Source organism: Dipodomys spectabilis, unplaced genomic scaffold, assembly GCF_019054845.1.
Source record: "Dipodomys spectabilis isolate Male_0828 unplaced genomic scaffold, ASM1905484v1 ptg000024l, whole genome shotgun sequence".
NCBI lineage: Eukaryota > Metazoa > Chordata > Mammalia > Rodentia > Heteromyidae > Dipodomys > Dipodomys spectabilis.
In genome coordinates, this window is record NW_024870701.1 from 24349551 (window position 1) to 24363881 (window position 14331).

Consider the following 14331-nt stretch of genomic DNA (forward strand, 5'->3'; position numbering starts at 1 on the left):
AGGAGGAGTCGGGGGCCGGTCTGACTGCCACCGGCATCAGCAGCAGCTGCAGGTGCCAGTGTGCACACGGAGGATGCCCCGGCTGTGCAAGTGCAGGAAGTTGAAGATCTCAGAGGGCATGGCGTGGAAGCCGGGGCGGGGCTTGATGTTGTCATAGTAATGGTGAGTGATGTAGAAACCTGAAGGGTTCATGGGGAAAGCCCAGAAGCCAAACAGGTGCACTTCCTCGCAGAGCTCCAGCGCCGCGGTGACCAGAATGAGGCCCGTGCTGATGCGCTTAGCACGCACCCCCAGGGTAAGCCAGTAACGTGACACATTGACCAGGTACTGAGGATGGAAATAGTAGACGGCCTGCGAAGACTCAAAGTCGTCCAGCACGTACTTGACGCGGATGGACACGTCGGTGTTGCGCGTGTTGTAGAAGGCCGGCAGCAGCACCGATGCGTTCTCATACACCTGCAGCACGCGGTAGAAAGGTCGCCGCCACTTCTCCAGCTTGTGGAACCTGCGCACGGGGGTCACAACGTGAGAAACAGGGGACAGCACCCTTCCCCCACGGCCCAAGGTCCTTTGCTTCCCCACTCCCACATCCTGAGGGCTTTACAAAAGGCGAGCTGGGGCTGGGAAGGTGGCTCAATGGTAGAGTGCTTGCCTTGCATGCATGAGGCCCTGGGTTTGATTCCTCAGCACTGCATAAGCAGAAAAAGCCAGAAGTGGCGCTGTGGCTCAAGTGGTAGAGCGCTAGCCTTGAGCTGAAGAGCTGAGGGACAGCGCCCAGGCCCAGAGTTCAGGGCCCATGACCAGCAAAAAGAAAAAAGAAAAGAAAAAGGTGAGCTGGGCCTCACAAGGCCACCTGTCCCTTCTTTCTCCACCCCCTCCAACTCAGCAGATGGAGGTAGGGCCGTTCTCTGGGATAGTCATGTATTTGTGAGTGGGTGCATAAGAGGGTTAAATGAACCAAGAGAGTAAATACTGAGGGTGTGGCTGCAGGGAGAGGACTTAACCCCAAAGGGTGAATGTAATGGCCCAGGGCAGGCAACATATGGAGGGGATTGAAGAGCCTGGACATTACTCTCAGTCTTCCCCAAGATTCTCAATGACAGGCTCCAACTGAACAGTCACCTGGTGCGGCTCCACCCCTCCCCTGGCCTCTTGGCCTACCTCTCACACCTTTTTCTGTACAGGGAACAGGCCTCCCCCATGTCCCTCACTCCGCTCTGGACCTCCTGGCTCTCTGGGCATCTGATGCAATTGAACAACTCACCCTACCCATCACCTGACTTGGACAGTGTGACGATGCCCCTCCCCTAAAACATTCCACAGATGCCTCCTCCCTTCTTTCAGGACCAAAGCTGAGGGGTTTTGTTTCAGGGGTTTTGCTTGTTTGGTTTGGTTTTGAGATAGGATCTCACTTTGCAGCCCAAGCAGCCCTGAAACTCACAATCCTTCTGCCCCTGCCTGTGGAATGCTGGGATTGCAGGGTGTGGCTCAAGAGGTAGAGAACCAGCCTTGAGGAGAAAAGCCAGGCAAGAGTACAAGGCCCTGAGTTCAAGCCTTGGGGCCAGCAAAATAAAATAAAATGGGCTCTGTTGAGGGATAAGTGTCAGCAGGAGGGAGAGGGAAAATGCAGAGGTTGAAGGAGGAAGAATAGGGTAGATGTATGTTATATGCGCATGTGAAAATAGAATAATAAAACTTGTTGAAATCGTTTTAAGAAGGGGTGAAAAGGTGAGAGAGGTACAGGGTGAGTTTGGGGTACACTGTATTCACGTTTGGAAATATCACAAAGTAACTCCCTTATACAATGTATGCTGATAAAAACTAAAAAATGTCCTAGTAAGTACATGCTGAGAAGTAGAAATGAGGGACATAATTTTGATATTTTATTTAATCCAATATATAAAAGCATGATCATTTCAACTTGTAATTATAAAAACATAAATGAGATATGTTTCACCATTGTGTTCCTAGTATGCTTTGTGTGTGCTTCCTTTTGCAGGCAGCCGGCACAACTCCATCAGGACCAGCCATATGTCCAGTGTCCAGTGGCTGCTGGTGACTGCTGAGCACCAGAGATCAACACAGTTCTAGCACGAGGGACACTAACCTCTCAGTGATGATGCTGGGGTTCACAGTGACCACATCTGTCTTCACCCCCACATCCACGGTATACTTCTCTGAGATGGGGGGCAGGTTACACCTGGAGAAGAGATAGGGCAGCCTCATGCAGGTGGTCAGCCATCTGCAGGTGGCTGGGGGGGATATTTGGGGCGTAGAGATACAGAGATGGTCACCCGGGTGGGACCTCAGTGGCTGGGTAATAAGACTGCGGTTGGTCTTTCTAATGTGGTATAGACAGGGAGAAAGGGAACAGAGACAACATCCAGGAACCAGGGAACAGGTGCAGCACCTTGTTCAGATGCATTTTGCCAAACTTCCTTCTCTACCATTGTACTTTTTAAAACAGTGGTCAATGGTCTCCATCAACAACCTCAATAAGACCTTGCCTAACTCTCCAGGTTAGCCAGAGGTCTCATTTACATCTCATTATAGTGTGATTTTATACATGTACCTCCCTGATTTTTCAACTAGGCTCTGAGGACCCTTATTAGGTAAACCATTTTGCTGGTTTGTAGAAATGACCTCTCATTTCTTGGAGAGTTCCACAATTATGTACATCTTCTTAGAATAGTCATTAGCATAATCATGAAGCCCTACTCATGAAAGTATCTAAGACTGAGGGCTTAATGGTCAAGCCACCACTCTCAGTTTTCCTTGGGGTGCACTATTGCTTTATAGCCACTCCTGCTTTAATAACATCTAGCTTTTGCTTAAATAAATCTACTCTGTTAAGGACTGCTCAGTGCAGCTGGGCACTGGTGGCTCTGTAATCCTGTCATGCCTTTAATTCTAGCTCCCCAGGGGGCTGAGACCTGAGGATACTGATTCGAAGCCAGCCCAGGCAGGAAAGACAGTGAGACTCTTATTTCCATTAACCACCTAAAAAACAGAAATAGAGCTCTGGCTCATAGTGGTAGAATGCTAGTCTTGGGCAAAAAAGCACAGGGACCACACGCTGAGTTCAAGCTCCAAGACAGACAAGAAAGAGAAAGAAAGAGAGAGAGAGAGAACAAGAGAGAAAGAAAAGAAAGAAAGAAAGAAAGAAAAGAAGGAAGGAAGGAAGGAAGGAAGGAAGGAAGGAAGGAAGAGAGAGAGAGAGGAGGAAAAGGAAGGAGGGAGGGAGGGAGGGAGGGAGGGAAGGTTGGTAGATTGCTCTGTGTGTCCATTTCTAAAGCCTTTCCTCAGCAAGATCAAAGACCTGGCACTCTGCTCCATTTCAGGTATTCAGACCATAAACAAGCCCAGTCCCAAGATTCACTAAAGTTCTAGTCCTGAGAATCCTCCAGCCAAAATCCAGTTATGAAGTGAAGTAGTCCTTGGCCCTCTGGAGGACGGGGTCATGGTGCTCAGAGAACAGATGCAGGAGAGCAGCCTTTTAACCCGTCAAAAGAAGAATGTAAGCAAAAGCCAACTGGCAGGAGGACTAAATAAATGTGGAATCCACATGAAGATGAGACTCAGAAATGCAATACTTGTGCAAAGCAAGCTGGAATGTAATTTTTAGGAGGCCCTTGTGGTATAGAGTCATGGTCTCCAAAATTGTCTGCAAGACCCTAATCCCTAGATTTTCTGAATAGGTTCACTAAAACAGAAAGGCTGAGACTGAGTTAAGGATCTTGAGATGAGAAGATTATTCTGGATTATCAAGGTGGGTCCAGGGCAATGCTGTTACAGTGAAAGAAAGAGAAAACACCTGACAACAGAATTAGAACCAGAGAAAGAGAGCAGAATACTGGTATTGAGGAAGCCATGAGCCTAGGAATGCAGACAGCTTTTGGGAGAAAGAAAAATAATTCTTCCTTCGTGCCTCTAGTATTAACTTCTGTTAATACCTTGAGACTTTAGATGTAAGACCATATAATCTGTGTTACTTCAAGCCCCAGATTTTTGTGGCAATTTGTTATGACAGAAATAGCAAACTAATATAGCTCCAAACAAGTAATTATAAGTAAAAAAGGATAAGACATGTATATGTAAAAGAACAATTTTTAATGAGAAAGGAATCAGTAAAAAAAAATTAAAGTTACTGATTAGCTTGGAGGGAGAAAGCAAATCAACTGAAACAATAGCTAGATGTAAACTTTCAACTTCTCAAGGGGTTGGTTTGCAAATACTTTGTAATTTTATTGTTTTGCTTCATACCAATGGAAGCATTGCAAATATTTCTTTACATCAAATGTTATGTAACAAATAAATAATAACTTTGAGAAGGAGAGTGTTAACTGGGTGAAGAAGGATGCTACTGTGCATTTTCAACAGAGGTCTAGGGCAAAGGCCTAGAGGAAGGGAACAGGAAGCATTGAGGATGAGTAAAACCTAGGTACTATAGCTCAGGAGAGGAATGGTACTAGGTGAGGTAGAGAGGGAAGAGGGAGCAAGACACCAAAGGATGTGGACCATGAGAAGGATCTGTCCCTCATCCAGGAAGAACATAGGTACAAGGAATAACTATACAGAAGAAATGTTTATAACAGAACCAGGTCTGCCATACATCTTCTATCAACACCCTAGGGGGGGCAGTTATATTTCCTTTAAAGATGGGGGTGGGCAAGGGGTGGCAGTCAGTGAGCTGCTGTGAGGTGCCAGCATCTTACATAGCATTATATACAATATCAGTAACCTTTAGGACGGATATTGAAGTCCCTGAGTTGTAATAGAGAAGCCAGGCATTTAGAAAGTTCAAGGGACTTGATGGTTTGGAGTGGTGGAGGGAGGGCAAAGGGCAGACCTGTCTGACCTTGGGCCCAGGGCTCTTTCCCAATACGGTACCATCCAGTAGGGACATCGCCTAGAATATGCCTGAGACTCCTGCATCTTGAGAACATAGGGTGGGCATTCAATGAGATTTGTCACTGCTGTACTTTGGGGACAAAAAGACAGTGACAATGATGAAAAACTCCGAGTGTCTCTAAAACTAGTGTAAACCATGATGTGCTATGACAGGTGTCGGGTGGAAGGACAGTGAATTCCCCAAGGGAAAAGCCGTTGTTATAGCCTTAAGCAAGAGATAATGTGGACTAACAGGAAGAAGTCAAACCCAGGCCTGTGTCCCCATTTCTGACTGTGACTAGCCACATGATCTTTGCAGAGAATGTCAACCTCTCCACACGGATTTGTTTAATTTATAAAAAGATACTTAAAGGCGTTAAAAAAAAAACATAACAGAACTTAAGATATCTTACATTGTTTATTCCATCATCCAAAGTAAATAATGTCACCTTGTCACCTTACCTTACCTTTGAGAAGGCAGAAGCAGAATAGTTGAGTCACTCATCTAAGGCAAGTCAGCCCCTTATTCAAAGTCAGGCTGCCTGGCTGCACAGCCTGGAGGCCTAGGCACCTGCTGTTGCATCCTGAGGGTCCTGCAAACTATCCTCCCACTTGCTCTTTTGCCTTTTCATTTCACACTCATTGTCTGGGTGCCTGGGATATCCAAGTTACTGGAATAGAACAAGCCAACCCACTTGGTCTTGGCTAAACATGCCATGTAAGAGGTAGCACCAGGTTCTGTGGAAGCCTACAGAAGGCTGCATGGGGAGCACTGTGGAAGGAGGTGGTTATCCCTGAGTTGAATTTGGAAGGATAAGGGAACAAACAAAACTGGAAGGAAGAGGCTAGGGTAGGTTGGGGAACATTCCAGATAGAAGGGACAGGATCTGGAAATCGTACCAGATGATTTTTTTTTGGACACCGTTGGTATGTCCAATGTAAGAAGCACTGACAGCTTTGGGGGGCATTTTATCTCATTTAATCCTCAAATTCTGAGGAAACGACTGTATTAACCCCACTTTGCAGATAGGTAAGATGACTTTACTGAGGCCATTGCCTAGAGGAACGTTTGGGTAAACTTCAAGACCTGTGAAGCTCCCCAGAAGATATCTTACAAGAGATTTCCTGCCTCCCTTAGCAGTGGTATGGCTAGACTCAGGGAGAGACTTGAGGCTAGAGGACTCAACTCTTGATTATGGATGCATTGGGCATCCACAAGGAGCACAAGGGCTCACCTGGCCAGCAGAGGTTGGTTTGTCACACATGTGTGTGGCACTATATGCACCCACCCATCAATGGTGGCAATACTACTTCCAAGCTTACAGCAGGGCATTGTTGGCTTCCCTCTTCTAGAGACAGAAGCCTGGGGTAGCACTCTAGAATCCAAAATATGTAGAAACTTTAATACTTCCAGTTGCATCAAACCTCCTCTACCTATTCATTCTCATCACTGGCCACCAGTGGCTGATGGATCCATGCTATAGTTTCACTTGAAGCTTTTATATTCTTTTTAAAAAGATTTGTTGTAATTATAATGGTAATATAGAAGGGATCACAGTCATTTAAATCAGGCAAAAAGTACATTTCTTTTTGGACAATGTTACCCCTTCCCTTGCTTTTATTTTCAACCCATCTTCTTTACCCAGGCTAAAGAGGAAAGCAAGGATCCCCAAAGAGATAAAAAGGCTTCCCACATGGAGAAAGAAATACAAGGATCAGTCTCCAGCTTAGTGAGAGCAAGCTGAAGCCACAAGTTCACACCAGTGCTTATGGAAGGGGAGAACCTGTCCAGGAATGTGGGTGCTCCAAGGACTCCATCATCAGCTGTGTGACCTATAAGTCCGCAGGGCCTTACATCTGGAGTGCTATTTTCTTTTTATATGCCTCTTATTGTACAGATGTGGAAACTGAGGGTCTGAGAGCTCAACATAGCCTTCCCAAAGGCATAAGGCTGGGCAGGAAGGGATTCCTGAGGTCCTGGGTGTATGCAGGGACAGGGAGTAGTGGATGAAGCACTCAAAGAGCAGCAGCTGGGCACAGGGTAGGCTTGCATAGGGCAGGGTGCATAGCGGGAGGACCATGAGAAAAAATGGCAGGTGGTTATCTTACCGGAAGACAAAGTCAGCACTATTGATCTCCCTCCCACAGCGGCTGTTCTTCAAGATGCCTCCATTGCCCACCACCGCACACTTCTTAAACTGGGACCGGTAGTAGGGCATGTCCTGGGGAGACACAGACAAAGTGTCAAAGCTAACACCTTCATCTGGATCCCTCCCTTCCGTAACCACATCCACCTCTGTGAGCTCTTGGTCACACAAAACAGCCACACAGGAAATGTGAGGGGAAAAGTGGTTTCCACTGAATACACAAGAAATGTGTTCAAGAGACTTGTTACTAGTCTCTTCCATCTCTACCACCCAGGAGTCCACTGGGGCACTCTCAAGCACATTCAGTGGGCAGCTTCCAAATGGAGGGGGCGTCCCATGGAGACCACACTGCAATGGGGCCATCAGAAACAATGCTATGCTCCTCTGTAGGATTCTGACCATGTCTACAGCCGATTTTCCTTGCAGGGACAGGCCCACATTGCCAGGCCAGAGAGAACAAGCCATCTCATAGTCAGTGGGAGAAGCTGCATCATTTGGCCTTTACAATAGGAAAGGGGGGAAAGCCAACATTATATTTGGAAAAATCATCAAAGGCTTATAATTTTTATGAGTTATTTCCCAGACTCCTGTAAATCAGGAACTAAATCAGGAAAATATCCATTGCTAGGCTTCATCCAAGAACTGTGGAATCAGGATCTGCAGGGCTGGGTAAGCTGAAAACATTTTATAAACCCCAATAAATAGTTTCCTTAGGGAAAATTGGGAAAATGCCACCCTGTGCCACAAGTTTTTATTTAGGAACTGGCACATCTGGCTTACCATCTGTTTTTACATGGCCTGTAAGCTGAGGATGGATTTTAATATACATTTTTTTCTTTTCTTTTCTTTTTTGTCAGTCTGTGGGGTTTGAACTTTGGGCCTGGGCACTATCCCTGAGCTCTTCAACTCAAAGTAACCACTCTACCACTTGAGCCATAGTGCCACTTCTGGTGGTTTTCTGGTGGTTAATTAGAGATAGGAGTCTCATGGACTTTCCTGCATAGGCTTGCTTTGAACTGAAACCCTCAGATCTCAGTCTCATTAGTAGCTAGGATTACAGGGATGAGCCACCAGCACCCAGCAGATTTTATATATTTTTTAATGGGTGGAAACAACTATCTGGAAGTGTGGCTCATGCCTGTAATCCTAGCTACTCAGGTAGCAGAGAAGAATCACAGTTCAAAGGCAGTCCAAGCAAGAAAGACCTTGAAACTCTTCTGTCCAATTAACCCCAAAAAGCTAGAAGAGGAGCTGTGGCTCAAGTAATAGAGCACTATCACAGAAGATCAGGGATAGCCCCCAGCCCCCAAGTTCAAGCCCCACTCTCTCTCAGAAAGAGAGAGAGAGAGAGAGAGAGAGAGAGAGAGAGAGAGAGAGAACAAAACAACCCAAAGGAGGATATTTTTTGACATGTGAAGATTATATGAAATTCAGATTTCTATGTCATGAGGATTTAGCCACTATCATTGGTCTACTCAGACCTATGGTTGAGTTTTTACTCAGACCTATAGCTAAGGTTTCTTCTCACCACTGGAATAACAGTGGAGAGTACTTGTGACAGAGAAAAGATGTCACCTTTCCAGAGAACATTTGATGACCCTGCTCTACTTTCTGGGGCCTCAGCAGTCTGGATCCTGGCTCTCTTTGGACCCATAGGCCAGGCCAGGCTGTTTCACAGAGCCATTGTTGTGTGGGAGAAATGCAAGTTCACCTGTCATCCATGTTGTACTCCAGGCCTTGAAAGATTCTTTTTGTTAAAGGAGACTCAATGCTATCCTCTGCATCATTATGATATGGGCAGACCCATATGCCATGTGTTACTATTAGTGACTTCCTGAAGCCCCCAGGAGGCTGAATCTTATCTAAGGGCTCTGGTACCAGTAACAGAATGCAAAGAGACTCTGGCTTTGTCTCATGATGCAGCCCCAAGGTTCATCCAGAAAGAACTGTGTACACGTCCACTCTGCATGTCTACAAATTGGACAACAAAGTCCTTCCCTGGGCCCAGAGTTCTCCACAATGTGGTTATGAATCTGTTGGTGAAGCTATAACACCCCAATACCTGCAGAACCACCTAGCAGACACTAGCCAGAGGTACAGCCTCCAGGACCACTTTTCCACATCTGGAGCTAGGATCTACACCACCGGTCAACTCAAGTGAGCCCATCTGAATAGGCTGTGTATGTGGATCCCTACCTCTGTATACCCCATGTTCATGCCAGGCCTGATCAGCACACTTCAAATTCCCTCATGTGAAAGGAAAAACACAAATGTCTTTCCTGTTTAAATCTCTGATATTACAGATGTTGTTTTATGAACAATCAAACCTATGCCTAATTCAAACCCCAGTATTATGGACAGAGACTGAAGCTTTAAAGGACAAAATGACCGCTCAAGGTCATCTGATATGAACTGAATCTCTGAGCAGCTGGATCTGTGTCGGGTTATGTTTTCTGGGGCTCATTGCCTTCTCATGTTTTTGCTCTGTGCCTGCCCCAAGTGGATGGAGGAAGGTGCAGTCCCTCTCCCACATAGCTGCAAGCTATACTCAGCATCAGTGCCGTAGACAGAATTTTAACCCCTTTCTTGCTGAACACAGGTGCTCAGATGACCACTCAAGGTCATCTGATATGACACACACAAATGACAGCCAACTAGCATCGGTCTCACCAGACAAGAGCTCAAGGAAATCCAGCAGACGAGCTTCTATGCCTAAGACAACTGGCCAACCATGACCTAGGTGTCAGGGTGCACACTACAAGTTGTCCTCAGGGTACTGCCCCTCAGACCACAGCAAGGGCAGCTCCATGGCCCATCCAGACCACCCTGGACAGAGCCTCACCTTAGGGAACATACGGAAGATCTCCGGATTGATATGGTATGTGCCACTGGTCTCTACCTCATACTTGAGCTTCGTCCCCACTGGAGTGTTCTTCTGTGTGGTGAAGAGAAAGGCGGGAGCATTGCAACACCTGGACAGAGTGGATCTGCAGAGTAGGGAGACAGGGAGGTGATGTGAGGCAGAGTGCAGCCTCAGCAAGAACAGAAGGGTCACAGAGGTGAGCCTCTCAACACCCCCCCAGCCTCCCACTGCTATCTACCCACCCAACCACCCCCACCTCTGCTGGTGCTTCCCTTCCCCCTTCAGTTGTCTTCCTACTGCCCAGGGGCCTCCACCCTTCCAGGGTGTAGGCCAGGTTCCCCCAAGGGATCCCAAGAAGTCCCAGCAGCCTCAGCTTTGCCTCCTCCCATTGTATTTGATTCAAAGGTTGTGGCACAGACTGGGTGTCTCACTCTTTGGACAGAACAGCCTGGAGGGCAGGGCCTCTGCCTCTCCCAACCCTGAACAGCGCTTGGCATTCATGTGGGTTCAGCCAGCCTAGGCCCACTGTTTGAGGGATTGATGGCTCCGCCCAGCTTGATCAGGATCTGCAAGTGTGGATGCATTCTCTGCTTCTTTCACTGGTCACAGTTGAAGACCAAGGAGTGAACTCCTCCTGAATGTCTCAGCCCCATGTTCTACTTGCCACAGATACTGACCGTGGCTCCCCAAACTCAAATCCACAGAATCAACAAAAGGTGAGAAACAGATGTAAGGACGAAGCAGACCATGACATAGAGTAGGGGGTGGATTCTGGCTGGCTGCCTATAGAAAGTGGGGGCCTGGCTCCAGAAAGTTTTCAGAAGTTCATTATTATTTCTTTAATCCCTTTGGTTTTCATCTCAGAAAGCTGAGCTCCAGAGAGGATGAAGTTCAGTTGCCAGCTTTTAAAAGCCACCTGCAGAGAAAATAGGGTTGATGAGGCGGCCATAGCACCAACCAGGCAAGACGGTTGATGTTCTCTGCAGCAGGTGCTCCACCCGGCAGTGTATGCTCTTGGGAGCCGGGGGTTGGGGTCCAATCCTGGCTCATCTTGTTCCCTCTTCCTGGGGGCCTGAAGGCCAGGCCATAGAGGGCAGTGGACTTGACCAAGGGCACAGTTCACTGCCCCTCTCACTCAGGGCTCTGAGCCCATGAGATCTGCCCCTCCCAAAGCTGCTGGCTATCCTCCAAGGCTCCGATCACATCTCCCACAAAGCCCTGCAGTGACCACTAACAAACTTTGTCAGTCATGAGCCTGAACTCTGGGCCTGGGCACTGTCCCTCAGCTCTTCAGCTCAAGGCTGGAGCTCTCCACCTGAACCACAGAGCCACCTTCAGCTTTTTCTGCCTATGTGGTGCTGAGGAATCGAACCCAGGGCCTCATGCATGCGAGGCAAGCACTCTACCACTGAGCCATCTTCCCAGCCCCCAACAAATGTTTTAACAGCTCCCACCAAAGTCAGGATGGAAGCTTGGATTTACAGCTTGGTATCAAGAACCCTAGATTCTAGTTTCTGCTCTGATCCCACAGCTATGGGGCTCCAGACAGGTTACTTTCTTCTCTAGGCCTTTGTTTCTTTGTATGTAAAATGCTAGGATGGCTCCTCTACTACTGACTCTCCAGCCTGCCAAAAGATAGAAGATGAAGACATCTACTCTTGTCTTTTTTATGAGTGTCTCTTTCTTGCAAGGGCTTCACTGGTGAGCACAAGTGGCTGCTAGTTGCAGAGTAATCTTTCTGTAAATAGTTAAATGTGGGAGTATGACGAAGGCTTCCAGTAGGGGAGCCAAAGCCTGGCAAAGAAGGGGCAACAGATCAGCATTATGAACCAGCCAGCCATTGGAACTTTGAGCTTTTCTGGTACAGGAACTCAATCTTGTTGGCCCATTAGAGTATTTCCATTGAGGAAGACTGAGTCATACTAACCAAACTTACAAGTAACTGATATTTAAGTGAGAATGCCAAAGCATCTTATTTGTAGGCAGCAGGGTAGGAAAGGACCCTGTTACAAGATTCCTTTCCTGTCATTGAAATGCTTGTGCCTCTTCTCCTCCTCTGCACCAGGTTTCTGCCAACCTAAAGGAAGAAGCTCATCACTGTTCCAGGAGCTTGAAATGAGAGCAGAGGAGGCAACTGATTGGCTCTCAAGGTTTTTCCATTTAGAGCTCAGCAAGGCCTGATGTCATCTGCCGTTCCTACACCTGAAACCACTCTATCTTCCCTACCTCCTTCCAGCCCCCAGCCTCACCCCTGGATAGTGCTCTCTGATTCCTTCCCAAGGCTCTCACACCGAATACGTTTCTCTTGTTGCCTCATTTTTCTATTCTTTCTTATTGCTTTAGACAAATGCATCTCATCAACGAGACTCATGTGCCATCCCAACCTGGACCACATTGTCTTATCTGTACTCGTCCCTCATCAGTGAGGTTTTATCATCTGGCTTCTAGGGTATCTACAAACCACCAGCAGGCCCGAGCTGAGTTTCTATGGTCTTCAGGGCTCATCATACTAAACATTCACATTTCTTAACATGAGCCACTTCAAGCTGCTATTCTAAGTCTTGGCCTGGAATTGCCATAGACTGGAACAAATGACTTATAAAGAAAGTACAAAATGCGGGTGACATTCTCCTCACCCCCAATCTCAGTACAGAATTTCTTTTTTTCTGGTTGCTCCTCAGCATATTGAAACTTGAACCCCAGGAGCCAAAATCCATCTTGACACAAGTGTCTGGGTCACATTAATTCCATAACATAAAGTCCACCTGCATTAAGAAGATACTCTAGACTGGCAGGAATTTAGAGATAGAGGGAACCAAAGCTCACCATTAATGATAAGGGAATTTTGGATATCTCTCATCTGCTTGGCTCACTCAGAACCTTGGGTTATAGCTGCTGCCTCTCAGTTAATTGTGGTTGGAATGCAATTAGGAAATAACCTATGTTAGGCTCAGGTGTCTGTTGCATGCTGTCAGAGTGCCAGCATGAGGCTGCTGCATTAGAGGCACCACCCCAGGAGTGGGAGGTAAGGGCACTGAGGCCATGGGGACCTGCAGGGACACCTGGAGCAAACGCCTTACTGCCAGGATTCTCAGTGAACCCCAACTGTGGATTGGAGAAGACAGCAGTGGCCTCGCAGAGATATGGCAAGGATTTCAAGAGAGCACCGAGGGCAGTGGTCTTGCCACTTCCCAGATGCCAAAGTCCATTGGAGCAGCTCTGAAGCAGATGCCCACCAAGAGCTGAGCCTTGTGAGACAATGGAAACCTGCAGAGGTAGCAGCGGGACCCCACACCAGGAGGAAGGGGGGCATATGAATGGTAAGTACTTGAACTGGTTGGCTTCCGAGATGTTCATAGCCCACTTGCATGTCTGGAGACTTTTCCACCGGTCAAACAGTTCCGATTGCTTCACCCTGTGGGAGGGGAGGACAGAGCAGGTGATAAGTCAGTCACCATGTGGTCCTGTATGGGGTGACCTGCCTCCGGTTTCTAGGCATCCGTGAGTATAAAATCTTCTTATTGTCAAACCTGGTAGCTAATGCCTGTAATCCCAGCATTTGGGAGGCAGAGGTTGTAGGATGAGGAATTCAAGGTAAGCCTGGCCTACATAGCAAGATACTGTTCCTCTCACCAGAAACAAAACCACCCAGGGGGTACAGCCTAGGAGGATCATAGTCTGAGCCCAGCTGGAGCAAATCGTTAGAAAGACCCTCTCTCAATCAACAAGTCCAGCCTAGCGGTATGCACCTCAGGTATGTGGGAGGAGGATTGTGGTTTGAAGCAGTCCAGGAAAAAAGCAGGATCCTTCCTGAAAAATAAGGAAAGCAAAAAGGGCTGCTGGAGTGACTCAAGTGACAGGGAAACTGTTTAACAAGCACAAGGCCCTGAGTGCAAAACCCCAGTACTTCCAAACACAAAACCAACCAACCCTCCCACCTTCTTACTTAGTACAATCTCTCCAGGTCTACATATCCTATCAGGTCTGACTCAAACCATCACCCTCCCTCACATGCCTACTCTCAATGGCCAGCATAATTCTCTCAGAAATTATCTTTCTCTAAGTGGAACAAGAATGCCCTAGCAGAATGCCATTGGAACCCTCCACACTGGGTACGGGTCACAGTAAGGCTCAGGACCAAGGCATATCCTTCCCAATAGGAGACTGTTATTTTCCAGTATCAGGTAAGAAAAGAAAAGAATCTTAAGGGCCCCTCTCTTTCCTCTAAGCATCACTTTCAGGCAAATCTCAGCATTAGGCTGTGCCTACACACTCTCAGAAAGGGGAATCTCAAAATCATGGACAAGTCTCTCTTCAACTGAAACTCTATGGAAAAAAACAGTATCTAAATTTGCATTTACACATTTATAGTTATGTATTCTCTTTTTGCCAGGCCTGGACTTGAACTCAGGGCCTGGGCACTTTTGCTCA

General features: G+C 47.2%; 1 protein-coding gene across 3 annotated transcripts in view; it reads right to left on the bottom strand.

Moving 5' to 3' along the window:
- St8sia5 (ST8 alpha-N-acetyl-neuraminide alpha-2,8-sialyltransferase 5) overlaps positions 1-14331 on the bottom strand; it is a 56809-nt gene continuing 42478 nt past the window's right edge. For all 3 annotated transcript variants that reach the window (XM_042675254.1, XM_042675253.1, XM_042675252.1), the window contains 5 exons: positions 13229-13315; positions 9880-10024; positions 7000-7112; positions 2108-2200; positions 1-505 (listed from right to left, as the gene is read on the bottom strand). In XM_042675254.1, the coding sequence (XP_042531188.1) occupies positions 37-505; positions 2108-2200; positions 7000-7112; positions 9880-10024; positions 13229-13315 (907 nt within the window). In that variant the 3' untranslated portion in view covers positions 1-36. The remainder of the gene's footprint in view (positions 506-2107; positions 2201-6999; positions 7113-9879; positions 10025-13228; positions 13316-14331) is intronic.